Consider the following 26,084-nt stretch of genomic DNA (forward strand, 5'->3'; position numbering starts at 1 on the left):
GCTCTACATTTATCTGGGAATTGCAATGTCAAGCAACACCAGTCAATGACCTCAATGAAAGGACTCTGGGGGAAAAAAAAGTATTAGAATTATATATTCTGGTGAAGTGAAAATACTCAGAGGGGACAAGAAATATGACTTTCAGCAAATTTACAGAAGTTAGAGGTTTTATTTCTGAACAAGATGAGACGAGAAGAAGAGTAATGGAGAAGATTCCTTTAGGGTCTTGATTTACATCCAAGGGTCAGTAATTGCTATTTTTGTAACTGTTGTTTCACTTCCCATTCTTCTGGAATCTGAAATAAATACTGAACACAGCTCTGAACCATCAGGTGGGTGCTTCAGATGCCCCAAAATCACCCAGAGTCATTGCAAGAAAGCAGTGATAGTAGTCCAAGTATTGTGACAGTCTTTTTTGTAAAAACTGTCACCCACACAGCCAGAAACTAGAAACTCCTTCAACTCCCTCACAGCATTTTTAACCATACGGAATTATATTATTATTTCTATTATAATAATTGAAAACAAGTGGTAACAGTTTGTGGCAAAGCCCGTTTATTAGTTTTCTAGGACTGTGCCCTGCCTGCCCCCAGCACATACAAAAGAACACAACTTTACAGTCTGATAAAGTGAAAATACACATACGAAGTATTCAGTACTCTGATATCCATCCTGTGGGCAGAACATCACCACTGAAAGCCAGGGAGCAACACTGAATCCTGCATTACTGACCACGCTGCCTCCACGGCAGAACCATTAAAACATGCTTTGTGCTGAACATGGAATTACACACTTCAACACCATTTGCACACAATTTCCATGACATGAGGGCCCTTATTTACAAGTTGTGATAACTCAAATAAAACTTAACAGATGTGCAGGTGTTTCAGATCAAATTTAACAGTAACACTGCAGCTACATGATTTTCTTACCCCAACCTGACTTTAAAATTCTTAATTCTGGGATATTTTATTAAAACAAACAAACAAAGCAAACAAACAAAAACAAACAAAAAAACCCACAAAACTTGCTGACATATTTAGTATACAAATAATTAAGAAGGATCCTCAGAAAAAGGATTAAGGACATGAGTGAAAAACAATTTGTCCAACAGGACTGTAAACCATATTTATACCATAGTATAAACATCAATTTAAAATCAATAATTTTCTTAAAGAAATCATTAAAGACACTAGTGTTAAAAAGGTGATTGTTTCTGAAACAACTGTAAATTTTAGTCATGTAAGGTTCAGAGGAATACAAAAGCTTCCTTTTACAAATGTTTCCTAAGCAAAAATACTGTCACAACTGAAGCAGCTTTATACAGGAAAAACTACTACCTTTTGTTTAGATTATTTTTAAACATCTTAATCATATAAGACCATATTAAATGGTCTTCTAAAATCTAGAAAAAAGTCAATGTATTTTTTCTGTATAGGTTGCAATGAAATTACATCTTAGGAACTGTAATAGTTTACATAATAACAGGTATCTTGTTTCAGTAATTTGTTTATAATGTGATCATTAGGGTGGCAGCTTCAGAACTAGCCCTTCCATTGAGTTTCCAGTAAGCAACACATGCTACACATTGCCAATTAAAAAAAAAAAATCTTCATTTATACTTCAAAAACTAAGTCACAAAACATTGTTTGACATGGCACATGAATGAAGTCATAGATTGCATTCTATGGCTGACATTTCACTTTATGCAGCTCTGTGCAACTTAGCACCATTTTTATTATGAAACTTGATCTGCAGGGAGGACTGGAAAAAAGCAGCTGCAACTATGAGAACACAGAAAAAGGTGATCCAAGAGGAATTTTTTCCCTTATCTAATCCCTACTAGTTCACATTAGTAATGCCAAGGATGCCCTACATAGTCACAACATTATATATGCAGGTTTTCCCTCAAAAATCTGTAACAGATGATGTAGTTGGTAGATTTATTCCATATTTCAAGAACAAATTTAGTTTGTGTTTGGAAATATTTTAAGAATGTACCATATTCCTAAGCATTCCTATTCCTGAAATATATTATCAAGTTGGCATTTCAAGATATCTGAGAAGCACTCCTGATATCTTAAAGCCCTGCAAACCCCATCTTTGAAAAGCAGTATGCCTCTGCCAAATTCACCCAATCTTTTACTTACTCAACTGTTTTTACTTACCCTGAGACACTCAGCTCAAATACAGCACCTTCAGAAATATATAACTTAATTTTAGTAAGATCAGAGAACTTGTGGACAGGTAGAGTCCCAGTTTTACCCCAAATCCTGCGCTACAGTACTTTCCATAATATGGGTTAACAGAACATAGCTTGGTATCACATGCTAATTATGAAAAATTAATGAAGTTTTAAGTATCAAAAAACTGTCTAGAGGTAGGGAGAAGTTGGTTAATTCCATTACCACTGCCATGAAGAAACAGACCAAGTTCATAGTGGAAGGACAGGCCAAACCTAGCAATATGCACCGACACTGGCAGCCCAAACTTTCACACACCTGTTTTGTTTTGCTTTTATAATAAAAAAGGTACCTGCTTTCTAATTCCCTAGCAGCCACCTCATATTCCTTCATATGCCAAAAATCTCCCCACTGCTGACCCAAAACCCAAGTTCCCTGGTTGTCACAAAAGGCTCTTTCTCCTACATGATTCCAACACAAGTAGCAACCAAAAGTATTAGTAAACTGGCACACTAGTTATAATCTTACCACAAGTGATGAGAACAACCTCAGGCAGCAAGAGCTCAACTAGGACTGCTTTGTCAAAACCTGACAAAGTACGTTCCCATATATTTACAGTGAAACTTTAGTAATTCAGAAAGTACAATTACAAAGTGCAAGAGCATAAGATGGGCACATCTACACCAAGAAAAATTAAAATAAAAAACACATTAAAGTGCCAAAGAGATTTGCTATAGTTGCTACCAAAACCTGTAACTTTGCCAAAGATCATAATTGAAGCACTTGCAAACAAGACAAGGTGATAACCAGCGACAATGTGACCTAACACCAGCAGGATGTGATAGGTTTTGGTTCAGGCTTTATATGAATTTCATCATGATCTGGGGGTTGACTAAGCATTAATGGCTTGTGACTTTTAAGCTTGTGAGCCAGTGTCATGAATATGGCCTCCACATGGTCATTGTCATTGGGGTTCTTGGCAGAGGTCTCAAACAATGGCATGCTGTGAGTGTCAGCAAACTTCTGGGCCAGGTCCGTGGGCACCTGAATTGCACTTCTCAGGTCACATTTGTTGCCAACCAGAATCCGTGGTATATCACTGGCAAGAAGGTGCTGTTTGCACTCCTCTATCCAGGAGGGCAGGCTGTGGAAACTGGCAATGTTTGTCATGTCATACACAAACACCACAGCGTGGACATTCCTGTAGTAGTGCTGCACCATGCTCTTCCTGAAGCGCTCCTGGCCTGCAGTGTCCCATAGCTGGATCTGAAAACACAAAGACAAGGAGAGGAAAATATGCTTTATTGCTCATCTTGGAAAATAACACAAACTACCTGCAGTGAGAAGAGTTGCATGATCACAGAAATCTACTCTTCTGAATTAACGATACTGACAAGTTGGTGCTGAAGGCGACTGTTGTATTCACACAATTTCAGAAGCTTTAACTTTCAAAGCTGCTCACAAGTGAGGCCAGGAGGAATGATGACACTTGAGAGAAACTACAAATTTCTGAAAGTGTCTTGGAGCCTGTATTTTTAAAGATTTTTAGAAAAATAAATCCTGAAGTCTCAGCAATAGCACTTTCATTTGAAAATTAAATAAGCGTTACTTCCCAATACAACATCAGCTGACACAATTTTTGTTATTTCCAAAAATAATCTCATCTTCCCCAAAATTTTGTTGTTAGCATGATGTTAACTGCCATGTAAAAGTAGGAAGAAATCAAACCATGCTTGATTTCAACATCACCAACAAAAACAGGACAAAGAAATCTTTCTCTGCAGTGTGTTGGAATCAAACCCTCCTGCAATGAACATCTAACTTGCTTATTGAGTGCTTTAACTGGGGACCACACTGTGGTTTGTAGTATCAAGGCAGCATAAAAGAAGGAAATTTAAAAAAAAAAGGTTAGAGTTGAATGAAAGGAGTTTTCCTTGAGACTCAGAACTCAAGGAATACTAAGTGTTCTGCAAACAATGAAGATAAATTTGAAATTTAATCTGTTCTCATCAAAGTCACAGGCACTATGTAATTGTTGAAACTGTTCTCCCATTACCATAGCTCTGCATTCCTTTGATCCCAATCTTTCAGTAAAACTTCTTTAGAAACTGCAGATATCTTGCAAGTTGTCTTGTCTACCACTTTAACCAGTGACTTTTTATATTAAAAAAAGGAAGCCCAAGTGCACGGGAAATCTGCCAAGAGCAAGAAGATGCATCAGTGATAGAGAGTATCACATAAAATTGTTTTGAAAGCTACAACAATGGAAATGCAGTGAAACTGAACAGAAGCAGATGCAAAGTCTTGATACCAGTGACTGACAATAAGGAGTTTTTCTTTAAGCACAGCATTCATCAGGTTGGAAATTATTAAAAGAATGACAATCCACATCCACGAGTCGATCACAGGATGTCATGAATCAGTCATGTGACAGACTGAAACAAAAAGAGTAAAAGATGTTTCATATGGTGTGAATTTTTCTGCAGCACATCTGTGTAGACAATATTATGTTATGGAATCATATGGATAATCCTGGAAATGCTATCAAATTAATTTAATCAGGGAGTTCGTTTTCACAGGCAGCTGTGAGCTTACAATTCTCTCCCCAGCTTATTCACAGAGCAGGAATTGGTTGTGCTTCAGTCAAGCAGAGTTCTGCAAGTGTACTGCCAGCCTTGGGTAAAGATGGGGAAATTAAATTAAAGGTTTACATAACTTGCAAGTGAAGCTTAAACTACAGCTCCTCCAAAATTTCATTTACATGCAGCATTCAAGCTTGAAGGGCATCATCAACTGAGTCATTTGCACTGAGAAATAAATCCTTTCCCAATGTTGAAAACTACACATTTCAGAAGTTTCTTATTTTTCTTGTTCAAGGGGAACTTGAGGAAATGGTTCTATTTCTGCCTCTCACCCCAAATATTTTCTCTTCTGAAAAACAACACTGAAAATGTTCATGTTAATGGGAGTGCACTAATGAAGTAACATTAGGATTACTATTTCATTGTTAGTCCAGTAACACCCATCTTCAGGGGACCACTGTTTTATAACAGTCCTTTAAAATACGTTACAGTATTGAAGTTTGAATACAGTTTGAATATTTGGTTTAATAGCATAATTCATCTAATAAAATTGGACAGAATCACTTGGTCACATTCCCTAGGAAAGACAAATGGCATAAAAATATTAAATACACTGACTCAGCTATCACAGCCCACCTTCTGATTCTGTTTCTTTGATCCAGAAAGGCTCTTTTCTAAACAAGGACTCACTCTGTATGTGTGGTTTATAACACAGTGATAAAAACATAGCTGGCCTTGATGCTACGTCTCCTTTAAAAAGGGAGAAAATTTGGAATAGCTCAAGGTACAGAACATGATGTTCAGATTTTCTTATTTGAATTTCACTTGTGTTTTGCTCTTGAATGTAGGTCAGTGAAGACTGACATCATTGTTTTCTTCAATTTTCAACACTTGGATCAATTGAGGAAGAAGAAAATGTAGAAGGCAACAGATCCATTTGTTGAAAGTTTTAATTTACTGATCACATTTAGGCATCAGCGTTAGATATGGAGCTGTCAGCCTGCTGTACAAGGAATGAATATGCTTGTTCCTGTGCCTGGGAACGCACACAATGGCTGTGTGGGAGCCCACCAGGAGAAGAACGGTGCCTGTGTTCCTGCGGATGACACAGCACTTTTCCAGCTGTGAAGGAAACAGTTCCTGCTGTGGCAGCACAGGACAGAACCACCCAGCTGGCTGGGGGAAGGGACAAGACACCACTTTGTAACCTATTTGATGCAAGAGGAAAAATTCCATTCTGGGCACACAAGGACTACAGTAATTGAGTTCATCGGAGCTGCTCTCTCCTGCTTCAACTCGTGCTGCTGCTGGAGCTGATTGCTACACCTGAGAAAGGTGCAGAGCAGTGAGAGAAGCTGCCAAAACCACCCAAAATCAGTTCGAACTGACAACACTCCCACTGAGAACTAGGGTCCTGGCCACAAGGATAACATCTATTCCTTTAATGCTGAAACAGAACTCACACTAAACAATGTGTCTCAGAAGAGCCTCCTTCACTTCTCTCCCTTCCTCAACCAGAACTGGCTTCTTTTACAGGTAATGCTCTTAAAAAATGCAGCAAAACAATCTACAGAAACACGTATCTCAGAATGGCACAATAACCCATGTGAAGCATCTAAGAGCTGTGGATTATGCTACGTTCTTTACTTCTCTCCAACAAAGGTCAGGCATCACTCAGACGTGATGAAAATGCCAGTGAATAAGATGGTGCTGACAAGACAATGTCCCTCAGGAGGAGGGATACAAAGGGATACAAATTCTGTACAAAGGAGTACAAAATTTCAGTTGTCAGAGAAATTCTAGTCAGTGGTTTTACTAAAAAAAAACCAAACCAAAAAAAAAAACCCAAACCACCAACAAAAACTCCTATTCACCTTCCTTTTTCAGTTGAAAAAGGATATGAGATAAAAATCCCACAGGAGTAGGAAAGCAAAGTGGTTCTCCTATTCTTATATATCCTCCATAATCTCTTTAATCAGTAAATGAGCAAGGAAAAACCATGGCTTTTGGCTACATAACTATGAGCTGTAATTATAAGGCCTGATGATAACAAATGCCCAAGTACAAGCTCAAGACTACTGTTAACTTCCTTTATTTTTGCACAACTGAGCTTTTCTCATAGAAACAAGCTGTAATACAGAAGCAGATGGGGATTCCGTCTAAAACCATGTTAGTAAACAAACTGCATCTGTAAGCTGTAACAAGAGTATTCTGCAAATGATGCTCACAATCATCACACGGCAAACTTAACAGAATCCTAAAGAGATCGATATACACGCCCACTGTAAAGATAAATTACCGATCAGCATCTGACCAAAGAGGCGAGAAGGTCTGGCTTACGGCCGGAATCGGTTCACCATCCCAGACACCTACACCGTGACTGCCTTTCCAACAGGAGCAGGGCCAGCAGCGGAACAGTGTCAGGGCAGGCACAGCCGCGGCTGCTGGCGCCGAGCCGAGCCGAGCGGAGCCGAGCCGAGCCTCCGGGCTACGGCCGGCACAGCCCCGCCAGGGCTGCGGCCCGGCCCGGCCGCTCTCCCGGCCCCTGGAGCCCCGTGCCAGCGCTGCCCCCCAGCCCGGCCCGGGCGGGCCCCGGGTACCTTGATGCGCTCGCCGTCGATGGTGACGGCCCTCTCGCGGAAGTCCACGCCGATGGTGGCCTCGGTGCGCTGCGGGAAGCGGCCTGCGCAGAAGCGGTAGGTGAGGCACGTCTTGCCCACGTTGGAGTCCCCGATGACGATGATCTTGAAGATGCGGGAGCGGGCGGGGGGCAGCGCGCCAGGCAGCGCCCCGGAGCCCGTCAGGCTCAGCTCCAGCGAGGACTCCACGTCCCCCGCCGCCATGGCGGCCCCGCCAGCGCCGCGGAGCAGCCCCGGGGCGGAGCCGCCGCCGCCACGGGCCCGCGCGCGCCGGTCTCGCGAGAGCGCGGCCGCCGAGCCCCGCGGGCGGGAACGGTGCGCGCGTGGGCGCTGCCGCCGGCAGGGGGCGCTGAGGGGACGGGAGCGGGATCGGGATCGGGATCCGCTCGGGAATCTCCGAGCAGCGGGAACGGGAGCGGGATCGGGATCCGCTCGGGAGTCTCCGAGCAGCGGGAGCGGAGTGCCCCTGGAGTCATTCCTGAGGCACCACGGGACTGCAGGGATGCCACAAACCCAGAGTCTGTGTAAGGGACAAAGGCAAACTCCCCCCAGGAAGGTGCCTGTGTTTTCCTACCTAGCCTGAGCAGATATTCTGTGCTTTTAGAGGCACCTTCACCACAAAGAAGACCAGCTGGAGAGGATCAATGGAGCGTCGTTGGGATCCATGGAGTGGTGAGTGATATTTTCTTTATTTTGTCCCTGTTACTCTCTTTCTGTCCCCCCCACCTATTTTCTATGTCTTTCTCTCTCCCATATTTACTATCAAATAAAACCCGTGCTGTTGTCACTAGGAAATGGTCTGAAAAGCAGACTACACTGAAAAGCAAATGTAGATTACAGTAGTTGGGAGAACCGGTGCCCTAACAGGGGGTTTGCAAACTGACAGCTGAGCCAGAATTCCTAAGGCTTAGGTCAGATACCTAATAATAGGCTTTGGGAGTCCTCCTCTTTACACTGCTGCACTTGCCCCTGACCACTTGGGGTTTCTGCCTGCACAATAATAAATGATCCTGACCTCCCAGAGATCAGCTGTCATGTGGTTGAAGCACAGTGCTTTGAGCAACCCATTATTACTCATATAAAAACAAGAGGCTGCACTAAATTAGAAAAACATTAAAAACATCCTGAGTTCAAAGCAACTACACTTACAGTGCCCGTTTTACATTTTGTCCCTCCCTTTCCCCCTCTCTTGGACCAATCCCTGAGACTGTAGAGATGTTCCTCCACCCTGTAGTCCTCTTCTGATATTTCTTTTCCTTTCTAATGTATTTGGAAGCCAGAAAATATAATTGAATTTATTTTTCGTCACAGAATAAAGTAAAAATGCTTCTTGCTATAAAAGCTCTTGAAAAATCTTTTGGTTTTCTTCTTTTGCAAGGACAGGTACTTTTAATGTGCTCTTCAGATGTGCTCAGTGAATGAACATATAAGAGCCTAAATTCACGGCTGTTTTTATTTAGCAGATGTAGAACTTTCCAAGAAAGGGGATTCTGAAAATAGTTGCGAGTCTCTGGACTTGCTTAGCATTTCAAGAATAGTTATTTCTGTTTTCTCCTGAAGGAATATTTTAACCTGTTGGTCCCATGAAAATGCAGAGTGTTTAATATCTAAAAATTGCCTGTACTAGGTCCTAAGTTAAGGAACAAATTAGGGGGGGAAAGGTAAGTCTAAGGCTGTCTCATTCACTTGTTTTTTTTCTGATCAAAAAGTTTCCAGGTGATTTAATGACAAATAATTTAAAAACGGTTTTAGAGTCTCTTTAAAGCTTTGTTTAAAGTTTTGCAGAGATATTGTATCTCTAACTTCAGGCATCTTGTGGGGCTTTGGTGTGAGGCTTCACATGCTCTATCTTTGCCAGAAAAAGTCCTGTGCTTTTGCAAGGAAAAGTTCTGCTATTGCAAGACCTGACTCTGCAAGTTTTAGGGAGAGTTTTACCCCCCCTAACACATTCCCTTATGACAAAATACGGATGGCAGAAATGTTGAAGCAGCACAGATCGGCTTTTTGGGAAGATGGGGTTCTGACCCTGTATGCCAGACTGAAAAAGCAAGTGTTAACACACCCTGTTGAAATCACAAATGTCCCACCTGAAATGAAGTTTTGACACAGCTGCTTTACTGCCAGCTGCCAGAATGTGCCTTTTGTACTCACTTCCACGCCCTTATTCAGGGTGTGGTTTTGTTACTCATTTCTGCAAGAATAAGCTTTCCTTCTTTTCCCAGGCTCACTCTTGTAATGCAGGGCCTAGTCCTACTGTGATTTCAACTAAAACATTGAATAAAAATACATTTGAGCCTCACAGTTTCACCCAGGCAGCCCCCAAGTCCCAGACAGCTGCTCCCAGAGATCCCAGGATGGGGGAATATTCAAAAGTAAATACTGGGATGTATTTGTGCTATTGAAAATGCTGTGATCACACCAGGAAGAACAATTTATAATGTATGTAGAAAAAGAAAAAAAAAACATCTCCAAAACAGATGGGGCCCATGCATCTGGGAGTATGCATAGGTATGAGACACAAGCTTATTTTCCTGGTGGTTTGCTAAGATGTCCTTTCAGATATGAGATTTATACACTTTTTTACGCTATTCAGAATGTAATCCTTATAAATAAGGATAAATACTTCTTGTTTATTACCTATTCCAGTGCCCTCAGTCTTTTCTCTCTTCTTAACACTTGGCAACAGCCAGTGCCTGCAGCCTGGCTCTGAGCTCATTGTGCCTCCTCAGCTTCAGCTTAGCTGCAGCACAAGGATTTCCCTCCATTTAGGTAAATTTAGGTCACCATACGTTTTTCACATAGCTTCTATGCAATTTGTGTACCTGTCAATAATTTAGAAAAGACAGGATGGTTTTGGGGCCAGCAGGGTCCTGCAGTGCCTAAACAGAACATAAAGGACATGGTGAAAAGGTGCTCATCAAGGGACAAAACAAGAATTCAAAAGGACAAACAATTTCACTCTTCAATAAAGCAAAGATTGGGGTTTTTTCCCCAGCTCAAACAGTTACATTTCACTGAGATATTTGACTAATACTGCAAGTGAAGTGAGATGCAGAACTGTGAATGTTTGATGATTCCAGTGAGGAAAAGGAATGGAAGGGGGCAGTTTCCAATTCTGACAAGTTCAAGGCAGGCAGTTTCCCAGCACAAATGCCCTTTCCCTCCCACAGAAGAACAATGAAGTTATGAGGGCATGGATAAGGAAGGGATGCTGTTTTTTAGGGGTGGTGGTTTTCAGGAGGGCACAGAAGGAGCCCTTCCTGCAGCAAGCCCCCCTTTCCCATCCAGAGGGGTCAATGTGAGGATATTGCTGCCCTTACTTCAGTATCACACCCCCCTTCCCTGCAGGCAGGGTTCATCAGAGCTGTCATTCATTACACACAGTAATTTACAAACTTTTTTCTCTAGGTAATCTGAAATGCCAGGTGCACAACACACTGTAGGTTCCTGTACTGCAGTATCAGCAGACTGCTTAGCTACTTTTACTACAATTTGGCAGCATCATCATATTATTTTGCATGGTAATTGATTAAAATCACAAGATACTCTGGGACACAGTGAATCAGGAAAACTGTGGGAGCAGGAGGGCTTATGGGTGGGGAAGAGAAGCCTTATTTTTTTTAATCCCCCAAAATTATATCTGAGGAAAACAGCAAATGCTTCTTCCTTTAGCCTGCCTCTGAACACCCATTTATTCAAATCCCACATTGGCTCTTAGCAGCCTCAAGGATCAAAGGATGGTTTTTTGTTGTACATACAGTTTGTTTCTGGGCTAGGACAGACAGCTCCTTACCAAGGTGGTTCTTTCCCAGCCTGGCTCCGAAGGGAGTCACAGCCTTCTCCTACAGACCTGTTTTTCCTTTTGGAGAGCTGCACCCCCATGAACAGCCCATCAGCCCGGAGGAAGACAAGGGGATGAAGGGCGCCGGCAGAGGGATCCTTTACCACAGAGCTGGTGGGGCAGCCAAGGAGGACGCTGAACCCTACAAGGAAACACTGGCACTCATTTACAAACAGAACTCAGCATTTTTATTCTTTGATTGACTTCCTGCTAGTTTTGATATTTGCTACCACCAGAGAAGAGCGTAAAAACACAGTACAACATTGTGAACCAGTTAGGAAGGCTGGAAGGGAAAGCAAATCCCAGTACAATTGCAAGTAACTTGGTGGAGTTCAGAATTGTTTTGAACGGATCAGCAATGAAGCAATAAATATGCTGCTGCACTGAACCAACAACAGGATTTAATCACTAACTTTGTGGTTTATTGCATTACAGTTTAAAACTAAATGTTGTCCCTCATCATACATTCACCAACCAGGTAAATGACACTTTTTCATATGTTTGATGCTAAATGGCTAAAATTATGCAGTAGCCAAACTAGACTAGGACTAGTAGAGGTAGATATTGAATGGGCAGTGCCAGGCAGAAATATTTTGTCAAGGTACTTCTTTGTCTTTCATTATGAACAGTTAGCAGGTTTAACACTTTTAATTAAAACATCTTAGGGAAGCTATTCTAAGATGCTTTGGACTTTGTAGCAATATTTCTCTTGCAATATTACAAACTCTTTGATAGTGTCTCTTGTAAAGTGGACAATTTTTGTCCTTCCAGTTTTCTGCCACAATTTGCATGGAGATTAACACACACAACTGGTATTTGTGAACATAATACTGCTTTTGCTTGTACCACTCCAGAATACACATTCACAGCTTCCTTGGCATGGGAAGACTGCATTTATAGTATTTACAGCTCCAGTCATCTTCCTAGCAATAAAAAAGCCATTTTATATTTAATCTAAAATGGAATTTCTATAATGCCAGCTCCTTACAACTCACTTCAGTCTTCTTTTGGCGAGCTGCTCTATCAGTTGCTCCTTGCCATTCCCACTGCTGGCTGCATGCTCTGGGGAAATCTCTGCCCAACACAGCCATTAAAATTAGTGTTTGTAGATTGGAGCTTTCATTTCCAGGAAACAGAATCACGATGGCAAGGCCAGAAGTTTTGTAAAATCATATACCCTTTGTGCCTCGCTTCATCCCAGGACAGCTGATTACTGGAAGGCTCGTGGAAGCAAAAGCCTTTCCTCAGGCTCAGCAACCACTTTCTTTCAACTGGAACCTGACCTTTCATGCATGAGCGTATAGATGGCTCGAATCAATTACTGACACAACCGCCTCTAATTACACTACATTTGCACCATTTTCCTTCACAGGACCCCAAAGCACTGCGTGACCACACGAGTGTAACTCTGACTTCCACACAGTTCAAGCTGTTTTACATTACACTTCAGTAAAAATGGCATTTGTAAAGCAAAATTCCTTAGGGGAAAAGATTTCAAAGCTAGCTACATACTCTGTACAGAACACTTAGAAAAACAGTTAAAGCAATCACAAAAAGGGGAAAATACAATTTTTATCTGGGTCTATCGAGCTGGGTGATGGTATCAAGTGGTTTTATTTGCATTAGTAGTACATGTCTAAAACAGAACTGTGGCAACAACATGGGAATGCTGCAGGAATGATGGCACCATTGCTCCAACCCCAAAGGCATCCCATTAGACAGACACCTTAATTCTTCTTGTTTATCTTGCTCACATGATACTGGTGGTTGCACCTCTGGCTCCTCAGGCCTGATCTCCCCCTGCCCTCATGGGTGTTTTCTTTCAGGGAAAATATAATTCAATCTCTGAGTTTCTATACCAGCTTTCCGAGTCCACTCTTATGGCTGCAGCACCTCCAAACCTTGCAAACCCTAATGCTACAGGAAGATGTAACAGGCTGATCATAAACACCTTATTTAGCCCTAGAGAGCTCCCTGGGAAATGTGAATTTGCTCCCCATGCTAGGGGAAAATCTGGGTGACAAACTTCCCTCTGTTCTGGCTGAGACAGCACACATCAGGACAAGCCTTCCCCCTATAAACATGCAAATATTAAGAACCCTGCCAACAACAACAAAAAAAAAAAGGTCAAATATAGATTTCAAGGTATTTAATATGCAAAGCAATTAATTACTGAATAGGTAATTTTGAGGCTGTTTTACCTGCTTGTTCACACATGTACCTGCATGCTTTGCTCTCTACATGGAGGAAGCAAGTACCTCACCTACCATCACAGGGAAAACCACAACTTCCAGTTCCCTACAATTTAAGCCCATGAATAACTCTGGCACTGCTTCATGCAGTGTGCACCATCTTCTCTTATCTAGGCAAAATTTAATGTCAGAAATTTTTTCATACCCAGGAAAGATACCCGTATCGTGTGTCATCACCAGTGGCTCCACTGATGGTGACACTTTCCTTCTCCAGTGAAAATAATGAAGAATCAAACTAAATTGTGTCATGCCAATGCTCTAGGTCACTGACCACAACTGCACTCCCTGCTCCCCTGCTCTGGCAGCCCAGCACCAGTGATCACAATTTTGGATCTCAGCACACAAAGGAAAGCTTCCACTGCAGCACAGCACTCTGTGCTACCAAAGAAGACTCAGTGCACTGGATCTCAACTTCATTTCCAGCTCTATAAGCTCTTCCTCAGAAGTCAGTCTTGCATCTAACAGAACAGATGTGAAGATGAAGGAATAACAATTTCTTTGCCAGTTAAAGAACCTCCATTTTCAGGCAAACTCTTGGCTTAGTTTTCTCTCCTGGGCTTGCAGTCTTCTGGAAGGGGATGAGTACCCTCTTTAATCCAAAAGCACCATCTCTGAAGCAGTGTGCATGCCTTTCAGCAAGGCTATGGGAAAATCAAAATAGATGTGTAGATGAGGACTTCTGGAAGGCCCAGTGAAGCATCCTTTTCCCCATTTGCACAATTAAAGACAACGAGTAACTTCCAGCTTTTAGTTCATTCATTTCAACCCAAAAACAGGCATTGAAAAAGAAATAATCCCATTTATATGCAGCACCCAAAACCCCAGTATCTGGAAAAAAAAGCATTTGCTTGATGCAATAAACAATCTGTTGCGAGTGAGCACTCATCTGCCTCCAGCAGCTGAGAAATGGGCAGCAATACTCAAGAGGCAAGGCCAAAATCTCACAGCTTGTGTAGGCAAGACTGAACCATCTCCAGGAGTTGCAGAAGACATGCAGTCCAAGTACCTCAGGCTGCAGAAACCACTGAGATCAAGACATCAGTACTTGAGTCAGTTAAAGGCTCTGTTGGTATTCCAGTCCCTAAAAGCCCAGCAGGTAAATATACAAATACAGCAACCCACACTCGTGATGGGAACTATACTGCAAACATACACCAGGATAGGCTAGCCATGAAAAGAAGGGGAGATGAAGACACAATGAAGAAAAGCCTGTTGTTCTGACACTTAGGAATCTACAAACCCCAGCAAGTCCTCCAGAATCTCTTAACTGTACATGTCAATCACTGAATTCCACTATGTGGAAGAGAAAGGCTGTGTATCCACAAAACAGATACTCTGTAACTGAACTCCTGCAGCAAAGAAGGCACTCACTTTGTAAGCTGTAGTTTATTTCTGCTCTGTTTTATATGATGAGCCTACAAAAGAAAACATTTGAGTACTTATCTATATTATTAACACAGTAGACTTATAGACTGAAGCTTGACTTGGAAACATTGGTGGAACTTAGAAGCCGAGTAGCAAAGCATTTTGTTATAGGACTTCCCAGACATTCAGTATTTACACAGAATGCATTTGCACTTTATATTCAATGACCACCCATTGTCAGCAGTGACACTGTTAGCATGACTGGACAGCACAGTGAGCCAGCCCTGAGCTGCACTCCAGCAAACCCATTCACTGTCCAAGTACAACACAGATCGGTTGGAATATTCACACAGGTGTTTTTCAAAAGGTTTTATTGCATTATATTTGGTACCTTATGTTTGACAAAGGAAATTACATCTGTAACTGCAGGAATAAGAAGCTGGTCTGTTATTGAAAAAAAAATCTTGGGCCCCTTAAAAGTTACAAAGTCTCGGGCTTGCCTGAAACAACTGAGCAAGAAATATATTCTTAGAAATGTAGGGCTTCAAGTATTACAAACCTGTGACACTGTGGAAAAGTTCCAGAGGTATCTAAACTGCAGCACTTTTTTTTTTTTTCTGCATAACGTGAACAAGGCCTGCTGAGGTTTTAATCTATTAGTCTCTTGATCAGTCAAAATGGTAGTCGGGAGTTTTCCTCTTTGCAACTTCAAGCCATAGTATGTTCTCATTTTGTTTTCACTCTACGTGAAAAATGCATGCGATCTTTCTAATTGGTGCCACATCACAGTGCATAATTTTATTTGGTTCTTGCATTACAGTTTTAAAAAGTTTGGCCAACCTATGCCGATAGGTTCATCTCAAGAACAGCAATGCTGATTCTCCCCTCCCCACCCCAAGTTTAATTCCAAGAGAGACCATTGTAACTGGTTCCTTCCTTCAGGTAAAAACTGTGGTGCAAGAACACCGAACTGATCGTGTACAGTGAATTTCAGAGACACAACAAGCTTATTGAACACACTATGTTTCTTAATTCTGGTTGATATCCGTATGTCCAAGCACCCCAACGTAACAAGTACGTTGTGGGTTTCTCTATATTCTGATTCACATTGCATACTTCCTATGGACACAATCATCCCCCGTATCAAAATCAGTCAGATGCTAAAGCCCCATCAACTCTTTGTGCTCAGTGAAAGAATCCAGTGCTAAAACAGCAGTTTTGCTGTCTGAGATAACAGTAATCTCACAATACAAATTTAAATTTAATATTTCTGCCACACACCTGCTCTGAGGGCTATACACCTCCAGGTCTCATATAAATTAGTTTAAAAACATGGGTGGGTAGGTGAGGAAAAGGGTTGTTTATTTTTTCCTTTTTTTCAATTTTAGCAGCTTTTAATTTTTAAGAAACCAAACAATCTATAACCAGTAATATGTTAGATATTTTATATATATACTTTGTCAGCAGGATAAAAAAAAAGTAAAACTATTTGAAGGCAACGGGGTTTTTTTTCCTTCTGTTCTTTGTGTAAGTTAGAACAATTCAGCAGGTGCGTGACAAAAATATTATACACCAGATATGGTCCAACGTCATTTTTTTGCAATAAAGTTGTTCATATTTCATTGGCCAGTTCTTCAGGTTCTGCAGAACTATCTCCATTAACTGTGATCTTCATATCCTCTTCATATCCAGGGGGCATGAAAGCCAAAGCATAAGGGAAAAGCTTATGACAATTTGCTCTGTAAGTTTCAGATGCTTCTTTACAGTCTCCAAGGCTACCGTCACATAAAGCTTCTAATACCTCCATACAAGTCTAATTAAAGAGAAAAATAAACAAGTGTTATGGCTTCTTAAACATTCAGCTGAACACTCACAACACAGGTTTCAAAGAGCAGTTCTGCTCTCTCAGATAAGAATAATTTCCCAAGACACATTTAAAACAGTATTTCTGACACAGACCTGCTCAAAAGGCCACCTTTCATCAAATGACATTCTAACTAAACACAGCATGAAATACCAGTGTAGTCTGATTTGAAAGAATGCACTTTAAAAAGGGATCTAAAATAGAGCTAGAAATATTGACTGTAAAATGAAATACTAATTTGTCACCTGTTTCTTATTTTCCTAAGAAAAACCCATTCTTGCTAACTGACAACCAAGAACCCCACCATTCCTGGGACACACTGACCACTGCAGCAACACATAACATACCTTTCAAACACATCAAATTACTCTGGTATTACCACGTTTTTCAGATTTTAGTTAATGATTTAGAAGAGAAAATGGAGATTTCCTGCGTAACTTTTTGCAGCCTGCATTCCAACCATGAGAAACCAACCTAGTGAGCTCCACTAAAGCCTGGCAGCATTTAACACCTGCCCATGGCTGTGTGCAGGCATTAGCACAGCCAGGCAGCCTTCTCCTGCTCCTCTGACATTTAGTACAATTTTTGTTTCTTCTGTGGACTGGGATTAACTGCTCTGTCCTCCTGCTGAAGGGTCGTGGAGCTCTCCTCAAGGACCTGTTTTGCTTTCTGTAGCATTGGCATCCACCAAAGGTGAAATATATCTGGTTTTACAGCTGCAGCGTGCCCTGAGACACCTGGTCTTTATACAATGAAATGTAATAAATTTGATCTCTTTGCACACAAAAATGCCTTTCAACAAACACCTAGACTCCTTTAGATCCTCCTCCACTTTTAGGGCACTTTGAATTTCTCATCTACAAGTTCAGAAGAAGTCCAACCCTTCCTTCATGTTGGCACCAAACATGCTTAAAGTCAACATTTTCAGTTGTATCACAATGCACAACCAAGCAGTTTTGGTCCCACTTCATCTTTCCCCAGTCCAATTCCCAGAATTCCACTCACAGGCAAAGCCCAGCCAATAGAAGGCAAATTAATTTTTGTTTGCTAAATCTACTTATAATCTAGATAAACTCTTTGAGACCACTCAAACAGAAAGAAAACTCGAATCATCCAAAAACCAATACCCAAACAAGACAAGTTTATGAAAAATGCTAAAGGCAGTGTCAAAGGGAGATTATTCCATGACCACCAGAATGAAGCAAAGACTCACTGGTGAGCTTTTCACTTAACTACAGCTAAGGCATAACTGGGCACATGCAGCTTTTATTAAGCTTATGGTAATTCCCACAGCTTGCAGGAAGCTGGCCATGGAAAGCCTTCCCAGAGTCTGTGCCACTCCTTCTCTTGTGAGCAGTTGCCTGTGTGGCAGTCAAAGCTCAGACAAACTACTACCTTTTCTTTTGCCCTGTGAATTCTCTCAAGTTTAATACGTTTTCCCATTACCTGTAGCAATCATATGGCTTCCACTGCTGCTATTTTCCTATTATCACAAAACTAAATTAATTTAAATGCGCAAAAAGGATATTAAATATTTCAGTTCAGGTGAACCTGACATACCTTTCTTTCACAACTCAACCTTCTTGTGTGTTATGACAAGGCACAGCAATGACTTCAGCTTCCTCTTACCTCCAAATTTTGCTTAAAGCTTCCACAGATACAACAGAAGTTGTCTACAATTTGTAAATACGTTACCTGAAGATTTCTGTTAATAAGGGATTCATCCAGGGTCATTGCCAGTTCCACTGCCCTTTTCTGACTGGAAGGATCTAAGTAGTACATCATTTTGGCAGCTACAGGAGGAAAAGAAAGATTCATCACCCAGTGGATGACCAAAATCATCTTATACACAAACAAAATAGGGATAACATGAGGAAGAGGGGGGACTGAACTCTCCAGCAGTAGTTCCAAATGGAACCAGCTTGGAGCATAAAGCATGATACCTACACAGGTAGAAGGGAAGCTCCAAACAAAGCATTAAAACAAACATTCTGCACACATTAGAAACAACAGGGCAGAGGTCCCCACATTCCCACTTCAGCAGCACAAAGAGAAAATTAAGGAAAACCACAGACAACCTGGCAATCATGTTGTCAGAAAAACACAAACAGAGAAGAAAGCACTCCAGAGGAAAGGAGTGATTGTTACATCACTGGGGCTGATACTGAGATACCACTGCCAGAGAAGCACAGGAAATGTACCAGGCAGAACAAGGAAAAGGGCAAAGTACCTGATAACCTATGTGGCAGTGAGTCATAGTTCCTTTTAAGGAAAGCTTCATTGAAGTTCTTTGGATTAGTTGCTCCAAAAAGCCGATTCATTTCTTGGCTTAACACTGTTCTAACAGCATCAGGCAGATCCTTACTTTCAGATACTGTTGGAAAAAAAGAAGTTGAGGTGAGCACAGGTAATCACAACAAAATACAATTTATGTATTTATTTTGGCATTTTTCATGTTTACATTATTAATATAATTGGAAAGTATCTCGAAGATGCATGAAATTAGATCAGGTAAATACTGGATGTGTTAGAAGAAGCTTAACTGTGGCACTCACCTGATGCCTAGAACAAGTCAGAGCTTTTTTACATTAATATACTCTCCCCCGCTTACTAATTAAAACCTATTAGGCTCAGAGGTTGAGGTCATACAGGTCTGTTCCTAAATGAGTCTACTCTGCAGCCTCCATCAGAAAGGGTGACCTTTGGGGCAGGGAGAGAATTCTTCCAACTTTCACCAGTAAGGACAGAATTCTAAGCCCTCTCCTTGCATGCTGACACAGGCTGTCAAGAGAAAAGTCCCATTCCTAACTCTGCAATTTCCATTTCTTCACTGTCACTCTCTCTCAGGCTTCACATACTGCTCAGAGTCTCAAAAACTCTTAACAATACTGGAATGACTCCTAAATACAGATGCAATCATAATAACCATACTTAAATTTTAGCATGAATCAGTTTTCTAATACATGCTTTAAATATTTTGAATTAATTGTGCTAAAAACCAATGACTGCAGGTTTGGCATCACCTGGCAGTGTGCACAGGTGGAGTCCTACCAAACAGACACATACCACTGCTGAAGAGATGAATCATGCACTCGTGGAGCCAAGGATGACTGGAATCAATGGCAAAGGCTCTCTTCACAGACTGAAGCATCAGAAGGAACTTCTCTGGAAAGAAAAACCAAGTGTTGACAAGTGTTCAAAAACCTGTGGCAGGAAACCACTGCACTGTGTTACAAGAGTATTTAGTGTTTGAAATTAGAATGATCAGAAGAATTTACAGCTGAGTGTGCTGCAAAAGCCATTTTTAATAACATGCATCTATTTAACCAGTGAATTAAGTGGATAATCACCAAATGTTCAAACTCTGGTTTGCACATACTGCTCACTGCTGGAGTGCTGGTCCAGTGAAAAGTTCTGTGCCGTGACAGGGATGGGCTCCTCACACCTCATCAGTAATTGCTGCTTAAGTTCCAATACACACCTTTACCATTCACAAATTGCTTGCCTTCATTAAGTGCTCTCACTTACCTTTTCGAAAATAAATCTCAAAGGCAAAAAGATGAGTCTCTATTTTGTTCTTCACTAAATTCTTCAAGGGTGTTAAAAATTTAATGGCTTCTTCCAAAGGTGCTTCAACCTACAGATTCAAGGAAGTGACACACCTAAGTCAAAGTTGAAACCTAGTAAATACAACAACAAAACCCAGCTATTGCTGAGTCACATCAGAGAGTTACTCTCCTAAGGCAGTGCAGAAGATGCTTAGAATCTCTTCTGTTACAAATTCTGCAGCTTCTACTCAATGTCTAAACACAGACTAAAAAGTCCAAAATATTTGCTTTCTGATGGCTACAAAGCACGTTCTGCTATAGAGATACAATTATTTTCCTTCTATCACACATCAGTAGTGAACACCCCTGGAGCTGAACCTGCACTGGAAAGGGCAGTGTGGCTGCCCACACCAAACTACATACATGGGCCTGAGGTAAATGACTGATAAACACCCATGACATCCTGCTCATGTGAGCTTCAGACAGGGTCCTAAAAGCTGCCAGGTCACAGTGACAGTCCTGGCCAATATCACAATACAATACTGTGATATAGAATTTGGAATCATATTAGATTCACATCTGTATATTACAGACATAACTAGATTTGCCAAAGAAATGCATTACACAGCTGCACCTGTTCCTTATAATCTTGGGGACTGGCTACATTTTTCATGACATCTCTGTACTACAGAACTCAATTTCAATAAATGCAGCTGCATTTCCATCTTGACTAGCATTGCAGTTAGTTCTGCTTCTTGTAACCAGTGAACTACACAATGGAAATTCCAGCCATATTCTTAATAACTAGTCAAGATTAAGTCACTTGTTTCTTGGCTACAGAGTGAAGTTCACTGACTCAACTTTCAAATATCCCTTCAAGAGCAAATACAACTCACTTCAGTGTGATTAGTATGAATATAGATCCAGAATACTGGATCTATTAAGACTTGCAATCTATACTACTATTGCTGTAAGTAATTTTTCCAGTCTCTATAATTTTCTTATCTTTCCCTTACATTTTTTTGAGTGTTTTCCTGCTCCTTACAGACATAATTTCTGCTAAAGGAAGAGTCTTCTGAGTCACCTCCCTTTTATAGCTCTCTATAGTTCTTAATCCAGATCTCTAAATACATCTCAGTCTAGTCTACTATTTACTACTACAGCTTCTTTATTCCTTTTTCCCCCCATTCAAAACATGTTTGTTTCAAAACGTGTTTTATTCAAAACGTTTGTTTGTGCAAACAAATCTCGTTAAAGCATTCAGTGCTTCAGGGTCTCCTCTTGGACAGACTATGTGAACAGAATAAAGAAATGAAACAGAAAAGCGTATCAGGGGGCATAAAAGAATGAACAATAATCACCTTACAGACAGGATAGAAAGACTTCCACAAAACCAGCTAGAAATAGGGCACAATCAACAAGGTAGTGCAGCAGACATATGGAGATAATTCCACATGTAGCAAATGTTTATGACTTCAATGATGGCCTTTGAGAACTAGGCACAAAAACTGCGATTTCCACACTACTGACACTGTATCTAACCAACTAGCCCTTGAAAGGAATTATTTTTAAAACACTGCCTGTCAAGAGATGCCATCAAAAAAAATTTACAAGTGATTTGAATGGCTTTTAAGTTTTATGTGTGCTTACTGCAATTTTTCTAGAAATTCCTAAGACTTTATTATTACATTGGTAAGCACCTTTGCCAGTTTCTCAGGGATCAGTTCCTCTTTCGGTCCTCCAATTTCTTCATCATCATCATCCTTCTTCTTTTTCTGATTCCTCTGTTGCTTCTCCTTCTCAGCATTTTTCTTCTCCTCCTCCAGTTGTGCTTTCTTCTGGGCTCTTCTCTGCTTATTTCGTAGCTTCTTTAGCTCCTTGTCAGACATGTTTGCTGCACACACACAAAGGACAAAACCACACAACACTGATGTCTCATAATTAACAGCATCAAGCAGATGTCAGACAGCATCACCAACATGTTTTAAACTATATCTACTAACAAGCAGTGCTCTCATCACCTTTGTAAAAGCTTATTTACTATGGATAGGTTGTTTTATAGTCTATGCTGATGCTTCATAATCCACAAATTCCTTAGTGGAATCAAGGGACAGAAATTAAAATAACAGTATAATGACATGAAAAGTACTAAAACTTTACAAATTCCTCTTAAAGGATTCTCTCATGAAGGATCCTCTATTAGTACCATTTGAGATGCCCCAAGCCATAACTGCTTAAGCTGCTCTCAAATCAGAAATGTGAGAAAAAAAATAGATTATTTAAACATTATTTTTACATCAGAAGAAAGAGATGATAAAATTTAGGTTGCTACCAAGAGAAATTTCTGCACACTGATAAAACGCTTAGAAAAGTTACTACCAAGCACATCTGCTTCAATCTCCTGTTCCATGGACCAACCAACATAAGAATTCATGTTTTTGCAGTCATTCTGTAACACAAATATTTTTACTTAAGAACTACAACTCTCACTACAAACCCATCATTGCTTTGCAATAACCACAATAAAGCAGACATCAGTTTAATTTCCAGCAGAACATCTACTTTACCATGCAGTCCAAGCTGCAATTTGCCTACTTTGTTTTTTGCTATCACAGACTTCCCTAAAAGACCCACTAATTAGTGAAACTGCACGATGAATAAACCCTGAGGGTTGAATACCTGTGTCAGTCTCATGCTCTTTATTCTCATCTGTTAGGGGATTATCATGAAGTTTCAAGTAGATCTCTATGGCAATGCGTGCTGCTTTGAAGTAGAAGGGGTGTTGTCGAAGCACATCTTCTAGTTTTAACAAATCCACATAAGACCTGAGGGTGATCTTCCTCATGCAGTAGGTGTGGAAGTCGAACTGGTCATCTGTGATTTCTACAAAGTGCTGTCACAATGTAACATAACATTTGTTAGCAAATATTAACAACGAGATACTAACCTGCACTTTCAAAATAATAATTTAATAAAAGCCTACTGTTTGACAAATACAACCTAACTATTACAAACGTTAACAAAACCCTCCAAAAATGAAGTCATGATGAGAACAACAGAAGGCATCTTAGCCCAGAACAAAAATACATCAATTTCAGTGTCTTACAAGTAACTACCTCTGAGAATTTCCAGTTTAACAGACAAATGTTTTAAAGTTGTTGCACTTAAACATCATTTGAGAAGTTTTTCTTCCTTGAACTGCTCTGGTTTTTTTAATTCAAAAAAATTAATTCTGATTTCTACTAAATACTATGGCAATGAATCTCACTCTTAAATCAGACATGAGAAAGTGCTTTCTTTTGTTCAAGATCTGCTTTCCAAACCATCTAATGTCCCTTTGTCTTTGTTTAAGAAGCAGTAAAAAAGTCATTCCCCTCTTGAGCTTCTCCAAGTACTTAACATCTCATATAAATTTACCCTAAACTCAGCTTAGTTTGTCAAAGCTCAGGATAGAAGAGTAAGCACAACAAGCTAATTGAGGTCTCTTCCTTTGAAAGCTACCCCAGCTGGTGACTTACTAACACATTTTTAAGATGTGACACTCAGATGTGAACACTGTGACAGATTTATATAATGGAAGAAAAGCACTTCTTCTCGAGTTTTAATTCCTCACGTGTCCTTTCCACTGCTGCTCCACACCTGCATGTAAGTTTTTGCAGCATTATCTTTAATAGTTTTTAGGATTCCTGAGTAGCAATATTGTAGGACCTTTTACTACTTACGCATAGGCAGAGAATTTGTCACTGACTACAATGCTGAACATTTTATTTCATGGGCTGCTTAATCATTTAGTACTGAGACAGAGCAGGTGTTGTCCTTGCAGTTGTCAGTCTGTTTCTGTGATCATGTATTGATGGAATAATGAAAACTCTATAGAGACGCCCTAGTAATCTCCATTATAAACTCCTTTTCTTGCAAGAGCTGATTATTTGCTCCTACTCTGTTTCCCCAGCCATGAATCAGCTATTAAATCCATGAGATCAGCTTCCCCACTTTTTCTAAGACAGTTTAGATCCTTTAGGTGCAAAGAATGAGATAAAAATGCTTCTGAAAACCAGAACACATTTCATCAACTAGACTGGCCCCTTTGCATAACTGGCCCCTCTAAAAGATTTAGAAGGCACTGCTTTTTCTTACAGAAGCTTTGTTCATGGTTTCTGAATTCAACATAATTGCTTATCTTGTGGTTGAACTTTGCTACACCTTCAATTAATCCAATAAATAAATTAAACACAGTGACTTAAATGCTTAGAAATATTCTTTTTGGTGGCTTAAGTTATCACTTCATTTGCTGACCTCTTCTGGTACCTTAGACAATTTATAAGACTAATAGTTTCTTATACAAAAAAAATCTTACACTAATTTATTTAAAGGATTTGTGCAAATAAAACACAATCCTGGCAAATCACAAACTGGTGTGGATTGGAAGGGACCTTGAAGGTCATCTGTTTCCAACCCTCTGCCATAGGCAGGGACACCTTTCACGAGACCAGGTTACTTTGGAAATTTTACATCACTTTTTTCAAATCAGAATGTTCCAGAGCTGAGTCCTCCCTGCAGAAGACCAGCAGTGCTGAAATCCCCTAATGCCTCTCTATTTGCAAAGAGGCACAGCTTCCTACTAAGTTCTGCTCTTTCAGCACTTCTTTTACACCCTCTGCTGTCTGGTCTTTTCTCTAGACTTTAGAGTGCTTTAAAAAACCCCAAATTCATACCTGCTTCTTTTTAAAGTTGTGCATCCAAATTTTGTTGTTTGCCTCACTATGGGTATCAACATTTAATGTGCAAGTGTTCCCCCTTTTAAATAAAATTCCTACTTTAAGATGTCTTTATTTTTGCAATGGCTTATTTTAAACTGTAGCTTTTTTAAAAAGAGAAGACAGTTAATATTTTTGGTAATATTTTAAACATTTATTGTGTAACTCTAAAACAGTGACTTAATAGTAACTGAGATCTGTCCTTCACTTAAGGATGGGCTTGTCAGCTCACCACTTATTTTTGGACTTAGAGTGCACATACTCTTCGTTTGTATCTAAATACCCATTTCTTATGTACACTGCCAGAACTAAGATTATTCTTGACAGTTTTCTCCTCTTGTCTGGATCTTTAAGTAACTTTATAAAATCTTTTCATAAAACACAGTTTACAATGGAGGAATTCATAAAACACAGTTTACACTTTTAGGAGGAAATGCAACTATATAATCTTGCCAGTAACCAACATGAAATCCCTCCTGAAGCTACATGAAATGCACCCTTACTGCTCAGAAAAGTGACATAGCAGCACAGTAAACTTAAACCAGTGTTTTCCAATCTAAGCCATTGAGCTGAATACGTACTCTCTCAATTTCATGGCATTTCTTAAGTGCTTCTCCAAATTTGTTCATTGCCTTGTAGGCCTGCGCACATTCTGTCTGAAACCACATGCACTGCATTTCATTAAGGTTCTCTACTGCCGAGGTTCCTTCCTAAAAACAAAAACAGCATTATACAGAAAATAAATCCCATAGGAGTCATCAGCTGCTATTTCTTTTATCTTGCCCTCATTAAAAGCACAGTTAAGGAAATGAATGTTAAATCTCAGAACTGGAGTCTTGAAAGTTGGAAATACCACAGTTAAAATTGACTAGCTTTGTTGATTAACATAAAAATACAAACAGCATGGAAAAAATGACAGAGAAGTTCCAGCCCACAACAAGACACTAACACCTGCAGGACTTTTTCCCCGCTCAACTAAAATTGCCATGTGCATCTTTCAGAGAACTGCTGATTGAGCTAAGCATCCTCACAGTAGTAGTAGTAGATGATTAT

General features: G+C 40.3%; 2 protein-coding genes and 1 long non-coding RNA gene across 3 annotated transcripts in view; 1 reads left to right on the forward strand and 2 right to left on the reverse strand.

The window, feature by feature from the left end:
* Positions 1-532: 532 nt before the first annotated feature.
* RAB33B (RAB33B, member RAS oncogene family) lies at positions 533-7,642 on the reverse strand. The gene is made up of 2 exons (XM_064711350.1): positions 7,366-7,642; positions 533-3,449 (listed from the first exon to the last, which is right to left on the reverse strand). The coding sequence occupies exons 1-2, from the start codon at positions 7,606-7,608 to the stop codon at positions 3,006-3,008; spliced, it is 687 nt and encodes a 228-aa protein (XP_064567420.1). The 5' UTR covers positions 7,609-7,642; the 3' UTR covers positions 533-3,005.
* Positions 7,643-7,787: 145 nt separating this feature from the next.
* On the forward strand, positions 7,788-11,682 carry LOC135446876 (uncharacterized). The gene is made up of 3 exons (XR_010439920.1): positions 7,788-7,928; positions 8,009-8,076; positions 11,217-11,682. It is a non-coding gene; the product is annotated as an uncharacterized LOC135446876 (long non-coding RNA).
* Positions 11,683-15,216: 3,534 nt separating this feature from the next.
* NAA15 (N-alpha-acetyltransferase 15, NatA auxiliary subunit) overlaps positions 15,217-26,084 on the reverse strand; it is a 35,069-nt gene continuing 24,201 nt past the window's right edge. The window contains exons 13-20 of the mRNA XM_064711351.1: positions 25,613-25,741; positions 22,954-23,167; positions 21,975-22,168; positions 20,255-20,363; positions 19,793-19,891; positions 18,957-19,100; positions 18,422-18,519; positions 15,217-16,675 (exon numbers count right to left, since the gene is read on the reverse strand). Of these exons, the coding sequence (XP_064567421.1) occupies positions 16,475-16,675; positions 18,422-18,519; positions 18,957-19,100; positions 19,793-19,891; positions 20,255-20,363; positions 21,975-22,168; positions 22,954-23,167; positions 25,613-25,741 (1,188 nt within the window). The 3' untranslated portion in view covers positions 15,217-16,474. The remainder of the gene's footprint in view (positions 16,676-18,421; positions 18,520-18,956; positions 19,101-19,792; positions 19,892-20,254; positions 20,364-21,974; positions 22,169-22,953; positions 23,168-25,612; positions 25,742-26,084) is intronic.

Source organism: Zonotrichia leucophrys, chromosome 4, assembly GCF_028769735.1.
Source record: "Zonotrichia leucophrys gambelii isolate GWCS_2022_RI chromosome 4, RI_Zleu_2.0, whole genome shotgun sequence".
In the NCBI taxonomy this organism is placed as follows: Eukaryota; Metazoa; Chordata; class Aves; order Passeriformes; family Passerellidae; genus Zonotrichia; species Zonotrichia leucophrys.

Excerpts from the sequence above, each read along its gene's own strand:
- RAB33B (XM_064711350.1), bottom strand. The coding sequence starts at position 7,608 with ATGGCGGCGGGGGACGTGGAGTCCTCGCTGGAGCTGAGCCTGACGGGC. Across the intron at positions 3,450-7,365 it reads TCGACGGCGAGCGCATCAAG|ATCCAGCTATGGGACACTGC; the intron begins GTACCCGGGGCC and ends TTGTGTTTTCAG.